Here is a 17651-nt window from a genome sequence, read left to right as displayed (position 1 = left end):
TACCAATGCTGCCAGCCTCATATCTACCTCTCACTGCTTCCACAAACCTCCAGCTAGTCAGCTAGCGCAGGCACATCACTCACAAACATTGCAATCACTGACATTCGGCCTTCTCTATTGCAGGGTAACGTAGCACCCAATAGAAGGGAGAAGAGCAGTGCTGGTGGAGGTCAAGGACGCATGAATCTCCTGAGCCCTAAAGAGGAGGTGGTTCTCTGCATCATGGGATCAGCTATGACGGGGCCTATGACATCTGAGATCACTGAGAACATTAAGGATGACTGTGTGCTCCTACCTTATGCCCCTCCTCAACCTCGCAGATCACCTTCATCCTGGTATCTGGCTGATGACTTGGAACAGCCATCTTGCCTGGATGGTTTGCATCCCAAAGGAAGGGGACTGAAGATAGTGGAAGGGTTTGTCACAATCTTCCAATCTCCCCTAGATCTGGGAGAGGTGCCAGAGGATTGGAGAGTGGCAAATGTGACAGCCCTATTCAAGAAAGGGTGAAAAGACACTCCTAGCAACTACAGGCCGGTTTGTTTAACATCAATATTGGTTGAAGTTTTAGAAACTATAATCGGGAAAAAATCAACAGGCACTTGGAGAGGTTTGAGTTAATGAAGGATAACCAACATGGATTTGTAAAAGGCAGATCATGTTTGAATAATCTCATTGAATTTTTTGATGAAATGACAGAGAAGGTTGATGAAGAGAATGTGGTGGATGTTGTCTATATGGATTTTACTAAAGCGTTTGACACAGTGCCACATGAAAGGCTGGGTAACAAAATTATGGCTCATTCAATGGGAGAGTCAGTGTCCAACTGGATAAAAGATTGGTTTAAGGAAAGAAATCAGGAAGCCCTGATAATTGTTTATTTTTCAGACTGGAGGATGGTAGACAGTGGTGTTCCCCAATGGTCAGTGCTAGGACCACTGTTTTTTTTTGTCGCTATATATAAATGACTTAGATATTGGAATACAGAGTAAAATTTCAAAATTTGCCAACGATAACAAACTTGGAAGAATGGCAAACAGTGAGGCTGATGCCAATCAATGGAGAAGCAGAGCTTCTAAGGGGAATGAAGGGAGATCTGATAGAGGTGTACAAGATTATGACAGGTTTGGATAAGGTAGACATGGAAAAAACTGTTCCCATTAGCTGATACTACAGGAACTAGGGGGACACAGATTTAAGGTTTTAGACAAGAAAGACACAAGGAGGCATGTGAGGAAGAGTTTTTTTATGCAGCAAGTGGTAATGACCTGAAAATTGGAGAATGCCACATGGACCTGTACTGGTAGCAGCCAGCGATGTAGCTTGCTCCCAGGAAACCCTTCTTAGCCACTAGAAGCAGAGCTACGCAAATGAATTTTACTCCCATAGAATCCAATGATAGCTGCATCCATTGCAATGCTTTCTGCTGGTGAATCTCAGTCTGTGGCAATAGCTCTTCTCTGACAGTACCTGAGTCTGTCTACAGGGCTGAGTGGATTATGAAATATGGACAGATGACCTCCCACCCCCATCCATCCTCTCAACAACACATACACATTGCAACAATGAACTTTTCTTTATTCATCCATGGCATGTGGGATGTGGCCAGCTGAGGGCATTTTTAAGAGTCAACCACATTGCTGTGGGTCTGGAGTCACATATAGGCCAGACCGGGTAAGGACAGCAGATTCCCTTCCCTATGAACCAGATGGGTTTTTATGACAATCTGCCAATGGTTTCCTGGCCATCATATTTATTGAATTCAAATTCCACCATCTGTCGTGGGTGAGATTCAAACCCTGGTCCCCAGAGCATTACCCTGGGTCTATGGATTACCAACCCAGTGACAATACCACTACACCACCGCCTCTCCCTATGGGCAGTTTTGATTGAACTGAGCATATCTCAAGTAGTTCCCCTTTAAGAAAGTACTTGCTGAAAGGTTCAACATAGGTTGCCAACTCTGGTTGAAGTATTGCTGGAGCTTTCATCGCATACCTCTCATCTCTGAAGGTCACACCAGGTCAAAGTCTATGTTCCCCCCCCACCCATAACCAATACTTTTATGACTAAGAGATGAATGTGTTTACTGAACATGAAAACAAAACACACAATTTTAACAATGCCACTGTCTGTTTTGTCTTGCTGCAACGTCCAGGAAGTTAGTATTTCATTCCTGGAGATTCCAGGACAATCCTGGTTGGAATGGTGACTTGCAAAGAAACACTCAGAGGTGAGATGAGCCCAGCAGGGGCGGGGTCTGTTGTGAGCATCACAAGTCACACAAGCTGATCTGCACCAGGCTGCCAATGAAAGTTAAGTTCTCGCATCATTTGACCAAACGCACCTTGTTCCCACGTTAAACCACATCCGCCCAGTCAGGGGAAATGGTGAGATGTAGGAGCATCGAAAACACTTGTTACCCAGCTGTTGCCCAGCCCCGCCGACTGCCAGAGAGACTGGCAGGAGCAACCTGAAAGGGCAGAAAATCTATTTTCAGACCCATCTTCTCCCACTGTGCACTAGATGCATTTTCAGACATTTTGCAAGCTGAAACAAATGGAAAGCAGAGAATTGTCTAAACGAATCAATAAATAAACGCAGGGTTCGACAACCGATTGCATCTGATTTTAAAATGCTGACATTTCTATATTTGTCTTCAAAACTGCTGCACCAGGTCATGACTACGAGCCTATATCCGATACCCCCCCTCCCCCCTCCCCACTCCCCGCCCGTGCAGTGGTTTCATTTCCCAGCCTGAGCTGCAACAGCTGTCCACCAATCTGCATTTTCATTTCAAATAAAAGGCAAAGCTTTACTGACTTACAGATTCAAAAATCCCACTTTCATCCCCCTTAAGAAAGCCCATTTCATCGTGCTGTTCATCGTAGTCATCGAACCAGAGCATCGCACGGCGCAGAAGGAGGCCATTCGGCCCATCGTGCTTGTGCTGGCTCTCTGAAGGAGGCTATCCGTTTAATTCCACGCACCCCGCTCTTTCCCCACAGCCTTGCAAATTTCCCCTTTTTAAATATTTATTGAATTCCCTTTTGAAAGTTATTATTGAATCTGCTGGCACCACCCTTGGAAGCAGCTTTCAGACCACAAGAACTCAGTGTCTAAAAAAAAATATTTCCTGATCTCCACTCCCCCCCTCCCTCTGGTTCTTTGGTCAATTACTTAAAATCTGTGCCTCTCCGGTTACTGACCCTCCTGCTACTACAAACGGTTCCTCCTTATTTACTCAACCAAAACCACATCTGATTTTGAACGCCTCTATTAAATCTCCCCTTAACCTTCCCTGCTCGAAGGAGAACAACGCCAGCCTCTCCAGTCTCTCACGTGTGACCAGCTTTTGAACCCAGAACTGAAGTGGCGGCTCACGCAAGAACTGGTGGAGGCAGATCTGGATCAAGTCTGAACTGAACATTGTGCAAGAGTCAAAGCTTTTTATCAGTAATTCCAACAACAACTTGAATTATATAGCAGCTTTAACATAGTTGAAATGTCCCAGGACGCTACACCAGAGAGTTATCAAATAAAACCTGCCACGAAGCACACGAGGAGATAATAGGACAGATGACCAAAGGCTTGGCCAGAGAAGCAGGTTTTAAAGAACATCGTAACGGTGGGAGAGAGATGGAGGAGGAGAGGTTTAGGAAGCGGATTCCAGTGCTTAAATTCCAGGCAGCTGAAGACACGACCTGCAATGGTGGAGCGATGGGAGTCAGAGATGGGCAGGAGGCCAGAATTGGAGCAGTGCAGAGATCGTGGAGGGCTGCGGAGCTGGAGGAGGTTGCGGAGATAGGGAAGAGCAAGATTTGAACACAAGGGTGAGAATTTTACATCTGAGGCGCTGCTGGACTGGCTGCCAAGATCTGGCAGCGAAGAGAAGAAGTCACTCACTGAAAATGTGTGAAAGCAAAATTCAAAGCATTGAAATGAACCATCAACTGTAATAAAAAAAGCAGTTCAGGAACAGGAGTACTGGGTCTTTTGAAAAATGGGAATAAAATCTGGTCATTTTACTTGGAATGCAGCTTATTCAAATCTTGGATAACACTTCATATCCTAAGACATAACAAAGTCAGTGTATCAAGAACAGTATAATTGAGGTCCATGCCAAGCTGGGTTAACCTGGGGTTAAATCAGTTCTCTTGCACAAGACCCATTTTACTTAAGCAAACCTCAAGGTTGAATGACAGTAGTCTGACAACACAAAGCCATTAACCCCCTCAGCTGCAAAAATCTCAATTTACGCAGCACTTTGGTACATTCTCAGGACATCCCAAGTTGCCAGACATTCAACATACACTGCACAAATGTGCAATCTGCACCATCCCAGGGTCAGTACTGAGGAAGTGCTGCACTGTTGGAGGGCCAGTACTGAGGGAGTGCTGCACTGTTGGAGGGCCAGTACTGAGGGAGTGCTGCACTGTTGGAGGGGCAGTACTGAGGGAGTGCTGCACTGTTGGAGGGCCTGTAGTGAGGGAATGCTGCACTGTTGGGAGGCCAGTACTGAGGGAGTGCTGCACTGTTGGAGGGCCACTACTGAGGGAGTGCTGCACTGTCAGAGGGTCAGTACTGAGGGAGTGCTGCACTGTCAGAGGGTCAGTACTGAGGGAGTGCTGCACTGTCAGAGGGTCAGTACTGAGGGAGTGCTGCACAGTCAGAGGGTCAGTACTGAGGGAGTGCTGCACTGTCGGAGGGTCAGTACTGAGGGAGTGCTGCACTGTCAGAGGGTCAGTACTGAGGGAGTGCCGCACTGTCGGAGGGTCAGTACTGAGAGAGTGCTACACTGTCAGGGGGTCAGTACTGAGGGAGTGCTGCACTGTCAGAGGGTCAGTACTAAGGGAGTGCTGCACTGTCGGAGGGTCAGTACTGAGGGAGTGCTGCACTGTCGGAGGGTCAGTACTGAGGGAGTGCTGCACTGTCAGAGGGTCAGTACTGAGGGAGTGCTGCACTGTCGGAGGGTCAGTACTGAGGGAGTGCTGCACTGTCAGAGGGTCAGTACTGAGGGAGTGCTGCACTGTCGGAGGGTCAGTACTGAGGGAGTGCTGCACTGTCGGAGGGTCAGTACTGAGGGAGTGCTGCACTGTCAGACTGGCGGTCTTTTAGATGAGACCTGTCTGCCGTTTCTGGTGGAAGTAAAAGATTTCAATGCTCTACTCAAAAATGATGAGCACTGATTCTGCACTTCTATCATACTAAAAGGTCTCAAGGAGTTTCAAGGATCGTTACCCATAGAAGAGCAGGAGGGAAATATTGGACAACATTTCTCTCTAGAACAAGAACATCAAAAGCATTTTAACTGGTTAATCACCACATGTGCTAGTGATGTCCGTGGGATCTTGCTGTGCAGAAATTAGTCCACCATGGCAGTGGCTCGGCGCACTTTGGGACACGATGAACTACAACTTTAACAATCATTGTGCTGCTTGGTAAAAGTTCAATTCTGAATGCATCAGCACTAATGGCAACCAGCAGGGTGACTTCCCGAGACATCTGGTTTGGTTAAACCCTGTTGCAGTTGCCACAGCCTCTGAGCAGAACAGCCAGCGTTCAGATTGCAATACAGCGAAACAATTCCAATAATTCCAAAACAGAAGATAAATGTATTGTCTCAGCCAGTCTGTCGCATAATACAAACAATAGATCTTGACTCAGGAACTATACCGCTCTTATTTACATAACCATACAACAGTCGAAACCTGATCTAGATTACAGGACGTCAGTAACTGACAGGAATGTCACTCGTGGCTCAATGGGCAGCACTCTCATCTCTGATTCAGAAAATCGTAGCCTCCGGCCCCACTCCAGAAATTTCAGCCCATAATATAGATTGGAACTCCAATCACGGAGGAAGCACTGCACTGTTGGAAGGTCGGTACTGAGGGAGCGCTGTACTGTTGGAGGGTCAGTACTGAGGGAGTGCTGTACTGTTGGTGGGTCAGTACTGAGGGAGCGCTGTACTGTTGGAAGGTCGGTACTGAGGGAGCGCTGTACTGTTGGAAGGTCGGTACTGAGGGAGCGCTGTACTGTTGGAAGGTCGGTACTGAGGGAGCGCTGTACTGTTGGAGGGTCAGTACTGAGGGAGCGCTGCACTGTTGGAGGGTCAGTACTGAGGGAGTGCTGTACTGTTGGAAGGTCGGTACTGAGGGAGCGCTGTACTGTTGGAGGGTCAGTACTGAGGGAGCGCTGTACTGTTGGAAGGTCGGTACTGAGGGTGCGCTGTACTGTTGGAGGGTCAGTACTGAGGGAGCGCTGTACTGTTGGAGATTCAGTACTGAGGGAGCGCTGTACTGTTGGAGGGTCAGTATTGAGGGAGTGCTGTACTGTTGGAAGGTCGGTATTGAGGGAGCGCTGTACTGTTGGAAGGTCGGTACTGAGGGAGTGCTGTACTGTTGGAGGGTCAGTACTGAGGGAGCGCTGTACTGTTGGAGGGTCAGTACTGAGGGAGCGCTGTACTGTTGGAAGGTCGGTATTGAGGGTGCGCTGTACTGTTGGAGGGTCAGTACTGAGGAGCGCTGTACTGTTGGAAGGTCGGTACTGAGGGAGTGCTGTACTGTTGGAGGGTCAGTACTGAGGGAGCGCTGTACTGTTGGAGGGTCAGTACTGAGGGAGCGCTGTACTGTTGGAAGGTTGGTACTGAGGGAGCGCTGTACTGTTGGAGGGTCAGTACTGAGGGAGTGCTGCACTGTTGGAGGGTCAGTACTGAGGGAGCGCTGTACTGTTGGAAGGTCGGTACTGAGGGAGCGCTGTACTGTTGGAGGGTCGGTACTGAGGGAGCGCTGTACTGTTGGAAGGTCGGTACTGAGGGAGCGCTGTACTGTTGGAAGGTCGGTACTGAGGGAGTGCTGTACTGTTGGAAGGTCAGTACTGAGGGAGCGCTGTACTGTTGGAAGGTCGGTACTGAGGGAGCGCTGTACTGTTGGAGGGTCAGTACTGAGGAGCGCTGTACTGTTGGAAGGTCGGTACTGAGGGAGCGCTGTACTGTTGGAAGGTCGGTACTGAGGGAGTGCTGTACTGTTGGAGGGTCAGTACTGAGGAGCGCTGTACTGTTGGAAGGTCGGTACTGAGGGAGCGCTGTACTGTTGGAGGGTCAGTACTGAGGGAGCGCTGCACTGTTGGAGGGTCAATACTGAGGGAGCACTGCACTGTTGGAGGGTCAGTACTGAGGACGCGTTGCACTGTTGGAGGGTCAGTACTGAGGACGCGCTGCACTGTTGGAGGGTCAGTACTGAGGACGCGCTGCACTGTTGCAGGGTTCAGTATTGAGGGAGTGCTACACTTATGGAGATGTCATCTAATAGATGAGACATCAAAGCTCCCAAGGCATTCTTGATTTCCAAAGAAGTGCAGAGAGTTCTCCTGGTGTCCTGATCCATGATCATCCCTTGGGCAATACAATCAACAACAAGTTAATTTGACTGTTGGTGGGATCTTGCTGTGTACTGCCACATGCTACTAGCACTGCAGTGTTGAAAATGTGGCAACCAATATGTGCACAACAAGGTCCTGCAAACAGCAATGAGATACATGATCTGTTTTTAGATGCTGGTTGAGAAATAATGATTGGCCAGGGAAGCAGGGAGAACTCTTCTCTTCATCGAAAGGTGTCCATCACTCTTCACCTGGGAGGACAAACGGTTTAACATTGCACCTCCATGCTTTACTATGGCACCTCCAACAATGCAGCACTCCCTCAATAAGTACTCGGAATGTCAGCCTACGGTTTGGGCTCACGACTCTGAAATGGGTCTTGAACCTACAGCCTCTGAGTCAGAGCCGAGAGCGCTGCCCACTGGGCCATGGTATAAGATTGGGTGTAACCCTTCATTCTATAAACTCATGGAATAAATGCTTTAAAATGGGTTTAAAGATTGTATCCATAAATGTGCGTAGCATTAAATCTACTACGCGATGTGTTGCGACCTTGGACTACCTAGCCAAGGTCAAAGCTGACCTGTTGTTTCTGCAGGAGTGTGCGATACCGCACCTCAGCTCCTACAGGCAATGGTCACGATGGTGGTCCCACGGGCCATCGATCTGGTCGGGCGGAAACGACTCTCGTTCCTCCGGCCTGGGTATTCTGCTGCGGGGAGGCAACTTCACCGTCTCCGAGGTCAAGGAGGTGGTGGGCGGGCGACTCCTCGTAGCAGACGTAATGTACAAGAACGCTCCACTCCGGTTAATTAACGTGTATGGCCCGGCACAAGGGGCTGAGCGGCTGGAGGTTTTTCAGCAGCTCCCACTGCTGCTGGCGACCTCCAGGCCGGTCATTCTGGGCGGGGACTTCAACTGCATCATCGATGCGGCTGGACGATCCGGCAGGGCCGGCAGCAGATTGGACGCTACGTCCAGATCCCTGATGGAAACAGTTAAGGATGCCAAGCTGCACGACGTCTTCAGCAACCCTGCAGACGGAGCGCAGCGTAGATACACCTGGTCGCGGCCAGACGGGTCCATTCGTTCCAGGATAGACTTCCTGTTTGTGTCCCGTGCATTCACAGTCAGATCCACCGAGGTCAAGCCGGTGTTCTTCTCTGACCACTGCCTCCTACTGGCGGACTGCCACTTGGAGAAGGACCTGAGGGTGGGCAGGGGGGCATGGAAGCTAAATGTGCAACTGCTGACCCCAGAGAACATTGAGGAGCTCAAGAGGGATTACAAAGGTTGGAGAACCGTGAAACCCCTCTTTGAGTCCCTGACACACTGGTGGGAAGTGATCAAGGGAAGCATCAAGAGGTTTTTCATCCTCAAAGGCACCCAGAAAGCTAGAAAGGAACAGAGGGAAATGTCCCGACTCCAGAAAAAGATGCAGAATCTGCTCCGGCTGCAGTCGATGGGGGTCGATGTCAAGGAGGAGCTCCAAGAGGTGAAGGGCCAGCAAGCCTCGCACTTTGCCTCGGAGGCCTCCAAGATCATCTTCCGTTCCAGAGTCCGCTCCGTGGAGCAGGATGAGAAGTGCTCACGTTTCTTCTTCCAAAAGGTACACAGAGAGCGCTCTGTGATCAGCAGCCTGAAGGAAGAAGACGGCTCAGTAAAGTCATCACGGTCCGACATTCTGAGGATCAGCAAATCCTTTTATGCCGGATTGTATGACGTGAAGCCCACGGACAGCACGGCCTCCCAGTCCTTCCTGTCCTCTATCACGGAGGTCTTAGACCACAGTACGCGGGAGAGCCTGGACAAACCGCTAACTCCTGATGAACTCACTAAGGCCCTCGAGTCCTTCGAGAAGAGTAAAACCCCCGGAAGCGACGGCTTGCCGGCGGAGTTGTATTCGGCTCTGTGGGACTTGATCGGCCCAGACCTGCTAGAAGTGTACGAGAGTATGCTCCTGGCCGGTAGTATGTCAGAATCCATGAGGAAAGGCATCATCACCCTCATCTACAAGCACAAGGGGGAAAGGGAGGAAATTAGAAATTGGCGACCCATTTCACTGTTGAATGTGGACTATAAGATTCTGTCCAAGGTCATCGCCAATCAGGTCAAATCCGCTCTGGAATTGGTGATTCACCCTGACCAGACCTGCTCTGTACCAGGCAGGAAGATCTCTGACAGCCTGGCGCTGCTCAGGGATACGATTGCCTATGTACAGGACAGGGGTGTGGATACCTGCCTCATCAGCTTGGATCAGGAGAAGGCCTTTGACAGAATATCGCACACCTACATGGGGGATGTGCTCTCCAAAATGGGGTTTGGGGAGGGAATTCGAAATTGGATCCAACTGCTCTACACTAACATCAGTAGCGCAGTCTCAATCAATGGGTGGGAAACAGATAGCTTTCCGATTAAATCTGGAGTCAGGCAGGGCTGTCCTCTCTCGCCTGTCCTTTTCGTGTGTTGCATAGAACCCTTTGCCGAGTCCATCAGGAAGGATCCGGGCATAAGAGGAGTGACGATCCCAGGCAGTGGAGGCACTCAGGTGAAAGCCTCCCTGTACATGGACGACGTCGCCGTCTTCTGCTCGGATCCGCTGTCGGTGCGCAGACTGATGCACATCTGCGACCAGTTCGAACTGGCCTCGGGAGCCAAGGTAAATCGTGGGAAGAGCGAGGCCATGTTCTTTGGGAACTGGGCTGAACGATCCTTTGTCCCCTTCACTGTCAGGGCTGACGGCCTGAAGGTGCTGGGGATATGGTTCGGAGGGACCGGGGCATGCGTTAGAAACTGGAAGGAGCGAGCGGCTATGGTGAAAAGGAAACTGGGCATGTGGGAGCGACGCTCCCTCTCCATTGCGGGTAAGAACCTGGTCATCAGGTGTGAGGTACTCTCGCTGTTGCTGTACGTGGCGCAGGTCTGGCCCATTCCACACTCCTGCGCGATGGCGATCACTCGAGCCATCTTCCGCTTTATCTGGAGGTCGAAAATGGATCGTGTCCGCAGGGACGCGATGTACAAGCCTCTAGATAAAGGGGGAAAAAACGTGCCCAACATCGCCCTCATACTGATGGCCACCTTTGTGTGTGGCTGCATCAAGCGGTGCGTAGACCCTCAGTACGCAAACACCAAGTGTCACTACGTGCTGAGGTTCTACCTGTCCCCGGTGTTGCGAAGGATGGGTCTGGCCACGCTGCCGCGGAACGCTCCAAGTAGTTGGACCGTGCCGTACCACCTGTCCCTGGTGGAAAAATTTATGCAGAAAAACACCTTTGACCACAAGTCCATCAGGCAGTGGTCAGCACGTAACGTCCTAGAGGCCCTGAGGGATAAGGAGAGGGTGGACCCTGTGGGATGGTTCCCCGAGCAGACTGTCAAAGTCATTTGGCAGAATGCCTCATCGCCAGAACTTTCCAACAGGTACCAAGACGTAGCTTGGCTGGTGGTGAGAAAGGCCCTCCCCGTCAGATCCTTCCTACACGCCAGGAAGCTCACCCCCTCTGCACGTTGCCCTCGAGGTGGCTGTGGTGGGGAAGAGACCGTTGTTCACCTCCTTGTGGATTGTGCCTTTGCAAAGAAAGTCTGGAGAGAGATGCAGTGGTTGCTGTCGAGGTTCATCCCGAGCAGCTCTGTGACACAGGACTCTGTGCTCTACGGGCTGTTCCCAGGGACACACACCGAGACAAACATCAACTGCAGCTGGAGGATCATCAACTCGGTGAAAGACGCGCTTTGGTCTGCCCGAAACTTGTTGGTTTTCCAGCACAAAGAGTTGTCCCCGACCGATTGTTGCGGACTGGCACAATCCAAAGTCCAGGACTACGTGCTGAGGGACGCACTAAAGCTTGGGGCAGCTGCCGCAAAGGCGCAATGGGGAAGGGTCGCTGTCTAAGACCTTTCTACCACAGCGCACCGAGAGACTGGGAACTGTTTAGAGCCCCTCGGGCTGTACAGATCAAAATGAAAGGCTGTAAATGATTGTAATATTGTTTGTACTGATGCACCTGGTGATACATTTTGTAAAAGTTTAACCTGGATTGTACCCTTGTAATGTTGTTTTTGAAATGGTTTGGAATGTGATTGAAGATATTTTATGAATAAAGTTCTATAAACTCATGGAATAGGAGTTTTCAACTGAAGAAAATTACAGGAGAAATAGAAAAATCAGATTCCACAAGCGTTGTCAGAATAGGCTCCTCTGAAGTTCCTTGGAACATTAAAGGAGATTGTGTAAATGCAGGGCTGTGATCACTGTCCAACTGGACAAGCACAGGTGAGTCCGAGGATCCTCTGCCATATCCAATCTGTTTCCTGGGCTAAAAATCCCTGTGTCTGCAGCATCCTCACAAGCTGCCCTCTCTTTCTCTGCTCAGTTATGCTCAGCTGTACTCAGTCCTGAGAGCAGAAGATAATCTGAATAATATTCTCATTGCTGTGGAGACAGTGGGTCTGAAGAATACCCAAGGAGCCCCAGCTGTAACCTGGAGTGAAACTAACTTTCTTCCGTCATGGAATATATCACCCATCCTGCATAAGGTGGCACAGGTTTTCCAAGGCGGACTGTATTGTGGGCATGGTGGCATTGGGGGTTACGTTACAGGACTAGTAATCCGGAGGCCTGGACTAATGATCCTGAGTTTGAATCTCAGCAGAATGGCTGGAGAATTCAAATTCAATTAATTTAATAAATCTGGAATTAAAAGCTAGTCTCAGTAACGCTGACCACGAAACTACCCGGATTGTCGTAAAAACCCACCTGGTTGACTAATATCCTTTAGGGAAGGAAATCTTCCGCCCTTACCAAGAGAGCCACAGCATCGCAGCTGACTGCCCTCCGAAATGGCCAAGCAAGCCACTCAGTTGTATAAAGCCCAGTATGAAAATGTCTAATATGGCTCTACCCTCACCACCATCCTCTGAGTAGCAATCAGGGAGGGGCAATAAATGCTGGCCTTGCCTGAGATGCCCATATCCCATGAACAAGTTGAAAAATGCTGTGAATTCTGATGTGATGAATGCTTAGTCCAGTGCCGAAGACTGACCAATAGTCAGTGTGTAAAAGCATGGTGCACATCCATTCTCTTCCTTTTTTTCATATGTATGTATATATTCTAAAACAAAAACAACAACAGCAGGAAAAACTCAGCAGGAGGTCTGACAGCATCTGCGGAGAGGAATACAGTTGACGTTTCGAGTCCGTATGACTCTTCATCAGAACGAAGACTCTTCAACAGAAGAGTCATACGGACTCAAAACGTTAACTGTGTTCCTCTCCGCAGATGCTGTCAGACCTGCTGAGCTTTTCCAGCTGTTTTTGTTTTTGTTTCAGATTTCCAGCATCCACAGTGTTTTGTTTTTATCTATGTATATATTCTGTTTGGGTAAGGGAAGCTGTGTCTGTGTCTCTCCAGGGTGAATTGAAGGTGAGATTTTTGGAGTCAAATTGTCTGTGGAGTCTAAAGGATGAAAGAGCAAAGGTGTTATTTCTTTGCAATTGTAATGAGGCCTTAAGGTAAGTTTTAACTAACAAGTAAACAGAGTAGATTTGAAATTTACATTTGAGGTTAAGTATTGAAATTGATATGCAGTTATTGTATTTCAAAAGTGGTTCAAAGGTATCAAGGAACATTTGCATCTTAAAGGAGATTAGTGAGTAAACAGGGGCAGGTGTTTTAAATGTTATTGATCCAAAATAGATCAATATTTTGGAACATAAAAGGTTTTAATATTTGGAGAACCTAAGTTTAAAGATAAAAACAAAAAACTACTGCGGATGCTGGAAATCCAAAACAAAAACAGAATTACCTGGAAAAACTCAGCAGGTCTGGCAGCATCGGTGGAGAAGAAAAGAGTCGACGTTTCGGGTCCACTCGACCCTTCAACAGAACTGAGTATAGTTAGGAGAGGGGTGAAATATAAGCTGGTTTAAGGTGGGGGGCGGGGGGAGAGAGAAGTTGAGGGTGGGGTGGTTGTAGGGACAAGCAAGCAGTGATAGGAACAGATAATCAATAGATGTCACAGACAAAAGGATCAAAGAGGTGTTGAAGGTGGTGATATTATCTAAGAAAAGTGCTAATTAAGAATGGATGGCAGGACACTCAAGGTACAGCTCTAGTGGGGGTGGGGTGGGGTGGAAAGACTGACAAGGTATTAGTTGTAGATTTAAAAATAATGGAAATAGGTGGGAAAAGAAAAATCTATATAAATTATTGAAAAAAACAAAAGGGAGGGGGAAGAAACAGGGTGGGGATGGGGGGAGGGAGTTTAAGATCTAAAGTTGTTGAATTCAATATTCAGCCCGGAAGGCTGTAAAGTGCCTAGTCGGAAGATGAGGTGCTGTTCCTCCAGTTTGCGTTGGGCTTCACTGGAATAATGCAGCAAGCCAAGGACAGACATGTGGGCAAGAGAGCAGGGTGGAGTGTTAAAATGGCAAGCGACAGGGAGGTTTGGGTCATTCTTGCGGACAGACCGCAGGTTTAAAGTTTAAAGAGGTTTGTGAAGACTATGGAGAATGAAGATAAAAGGGAAAAAAGAGTATTTATGAGTACAGATTTTCAGATGGATCGAGTTGCTGTGGGGATGTCTCACTGAAGGCCAACTCCCTTGTTTTTGGCTGTGAAAGATTTTTAATTGAAGGAAGCAACTCAGCCATAGGCCAGGAGAATGTTTGTCCTGTGAAACAGTTTGTTTTGAACCTGCCTTTGGAAAACCACATCAGTGTGTTTTGGTTCTGGGAAGTCATGGATTATACTTCTGGTTGCAGTGAGAGGAAATTTGTTGATTTAGGGAATATTTCCTAAATTTTTCAATCAAGACTCTATGAGGGCTGTTGCCAAAAAGATAGTCTCATTGTGCACCCTTAGTAAAAACATTATTGGGGGTTATTTTGTAAGATCTTTTCTAACTGTGTATCTTTTATCTTGTGTTAAGTTTCATTTTTTCTTTTACTTTTCTTTCTTTAAAATAAACATGTTAATAATGGAAATTTAAAATTTTTTTAAAAGTTATCACTGAAGTCCTGTGCTTCAGTGTTCAGTAACAATCCCTCCACATTTCTACAATCCAAAAAAAGCAGAATACGCTCAGCTGAGACAGATTTCAATCTGAGACCTGCCTTGCTCACCAGTGAGATCAGCTACGGTCGTAACAAAAGTAATGGGGAAGTTCCATCAGAAGCGATATCCATCCTGCAGCCATGTCTGTCTCCCCTCAAGACTGACGTGGGGAGATACAACTACAACACCGGCATCTACACAGCTATGTGGAAAATACCCAGGTATGTCTTGTACACACAAAGTGGGACAAATCCAACACAGCCAATTACCGCCCCATCAGTCTACTCTCAATCATCAGTAAAGTAATGGAAGGGATCATTAACGGTGCTATCAAGCAGCACTTGCTTAGCAATAATCTGCTCACTGATGATCAGTTTGGGTTCCGCCAGGGCCACTCAGCTCCTGACCTCATTACAGCCTTGGTTCAAGACATGGACAAAAGAGCTGAACTCCAGAGGTGAGGTGAGAGTGACTGCCCTTGACATCAAGGCAGCATTTGACCGAGTGTGGCATCAAGGAGCCCGAGCAAAATTGGAGTCAATGGGAATCAGGGGGAAAACTCTGCTGGTTGGAGTCATACCTAGCACAAAGCAAGCTGGTTGTGGTTGTTGGAAGTCAATCATCTCAGCTCCAGGACAACACTGCAGGAGCTCCTCAGGATAGTGTCCTAGGCCCAACCATCTTCAACTGCTTCATCAATGACCTTCCTCCCATCATAAGGTCAGATGTGGGGATGTTCGCTGATGATTGCACAATGTTCAGCATCATTCATGACTCTTCAGATACTGAAGCATTCCATGTCCAAATACAGCAAGACCTGGACAATATCCAGACTTGGGTTGACAAGTGGCAAGTAACATTCATGCTACACAAGTGCCAGGCAATGACCATCTCCAACAGGAGAGAATATAGCCATCGCCCCTTGACACTCAATAGCATTACCATTGCTGAATCCCCCACTATCAACATCCTGGGGGTTACCATTGACCAGAAACTGAACTGGACCAGCCATATAAATACTGTGGCTACAAGAGAAGGTCAGAGGCTGGGAATCCTGTGGCGAGTAACTCACCTCTTAACTCCCCAAATCCTGTCACAATCTACAAGGCACAAGTCAGGAGAGTGATGGAATACTCCCCATTTGCCTGGATGAGTGCAGCTCCCACAATACTCAAGAAGCTTGACACCATCCAAGACAAAGCAGCCCACTTGATTGGCACCACATCCACAAACATTCACTCCCTCCACCACCGACGCACAGTGGCAGCAGTGTGTACCATCTACAAGATGCACTGCAGGAATTCACCAAGGCTCCTTAGACAGCACTTTCCAAACTCCCGACCGCTACCATCTAGAAGGGCAAGGGCAGCAGTCACATGGGAACACCGCCACCTGGAAGTTCCCCTCCAAGCCACTCACCACCCCGACTTGGAAATATATCGGCCGTTCCTTCACTGTCGCTGGGTCAAAATCCTGGCGCTCCCTCCCTAACACGCACCGTGGGTGTACCTACACCACATGGACGGCAACGGTTCAAGAAGGGCAGCTCACCACCACCTTCTCAAGGGGCAATTAGGGATGGGCAATAAATGCTGGGCCCAGCCAGCGAAGCCCACATCCCATGAATGAATTTTTAAAAATGATGTATTTGTAAAAATAGCAAGCAACATAAGATCAATCTGAAAATGAAGTAACTGATCAGAAAAGCTTACCAATAATCGAATCCCTCCGAAAGACATCCCTGTCAAAAATATAAAATGCTAGGTAGCGGAACGTTCTTGGAATTTCACAATAGAAGTCTTCGCCATAAAACGGGCTGAAATGAGAGATGGTCTTTGTAAGTTTATTTGCTTTCAGCTTTTTTTTTTTAAAACAGTCAATCTGTTACTAAGCCTTTGGCTTGTGTTCAGTCTAAGAGGTCACAGGCTACCAGTGGTGTCACGGTTACGATCCTAGACTAATAGTCCTGAGGAGATGAACACAAATCCCATACCAGGCTGTGAATTTCAATTCAGTTTCAAAATATAAAAAGCTGGTGTCAGTAAAAGTGACTACGAAGTTGCTGGATTCTGATTAAAACCCACTAGTGTCCTTTAAAGAGGCAACAATAAGTCCTTACCCAGACTGAGCCTACACGCGACTCCTGCCTCACACCAACTGCCCTAACCAAGGCACTCAAATTGTATCGAACTCAGGGCAACGATGGGGATGGGCCATTAATGCCAGCCTTACCAGTGACACCCACACGGAGAGCAAATAAAAAGAAAAATAAACAGTCAGTTGGTAGTACAGAACTTGAAGCTTGCTGACATGAAAGACATGTTGCCACAGTTTTTCATCTTGCACTCATCGGGACAAACGCAAGAATGTTAAATTTCAAACAATCACAACAATTTATGCTACAGGAGAAAAGGGTGCTGACTGGTTTACAAGTCGGCTCTGATTAGCCGAGGCGTCGCCATGGAGAATGCAATGTTCAACATGATCGAGCCTTGCACTTTTTTTGAATTACCTGGGAGCTTGGGAAACTATATTTCCCCACTTGCTTTCGCCATGGCAATGCCTCAGCCAATCAGGATCAACTTGCCAACCAATCAGCAGCCTCTTCTCCTGTACTATAAATAGTTGCGATTGTTTGAAATTTGGCATTATTGTGTTTGTCCTGATGAGTGCCAGATGAAAAGCTTCAGCAACATGTCTCTCTCCTCAGCAATTTCCAAGAATAACGCAGAAAAACAGAACTCTGGATTAAATTGTGTCAATGATGAGCAACACTGCAAATGATATGATAAACAATTGTGAAATTCTCACTCACTCACTGAAAAGCTTATGGTTTGAAGGGTCAGCAGCTGGGAATAGCTGCAAGGTAGAAATCACAGTTCGGAGAACTTCAAAGTACAAACCTTCGACATTCGATCCTTTGAACTAAATTGATCCCAGGTGCCTCTTTAGGTTGTTCAGTGCATGTTTTGGCACATTTGATGCTTAATTATGCAAACGACCAACTACACCATGGCAGAGACAGGCAGCCAGACTGTGCCAGGTGGGGGTCTTGAAAAAACAAGGAAAATGAAGGACGAGGAAAGGGTCATTTGACCCCATAAAACCCACCCCTCAAATACGTTCAGCAGAAAGACTTGCATTTCCATAGCACCTTTCATGACCTCAGGATATTCCAAAGTGCGTTACAGCCAAAGATGTATTTTTCGA

At 47.9% G+C, this 17651-nt stretch overlaps 1 protein-coding gene across 1 annotated transcript in view; it reads right to left on the bottom strand.

Moving 5' to 3' along the window:
* LOC144674912 (ras GTPase-activating protein 3-like) overlaps positions 1–17651 on the bottom strand; it is a 68184-nt gene that overhangs the window by 28632 nt on the left and 21901 nt on the right. Inside the window, exon 2 of the mRNA XM_078536041.1 lies at positions 16154–16257. Coding sequence (XP_078392167.1) covers positions 16154–16257 — 104 coding nt within the window. The remainder of the gene's footprint in view (positions 1–16153; positions 16258–17651) is intronic.

This window comes from Cetorhinus maximus, unplaced genomic scaffold, assembly GCF_964194155.1.
Source record: "Cetorhinus maximus unplaced genomic scaffold, sCetMax3.hap1.1 HAP1_SCAFFOLD_862, whole genome shotgun sequence".
NCBI classification, from domain to species: Eukaryota; Metazoa; Chordata; class Chondrichthyes; order Lamniformes; family Cetorhinidae; genus Cetorhinus; species Cetorhinus maximus.
This window is presented reverse-complemented; position numbering and strand designations above follow the sequence as displayed.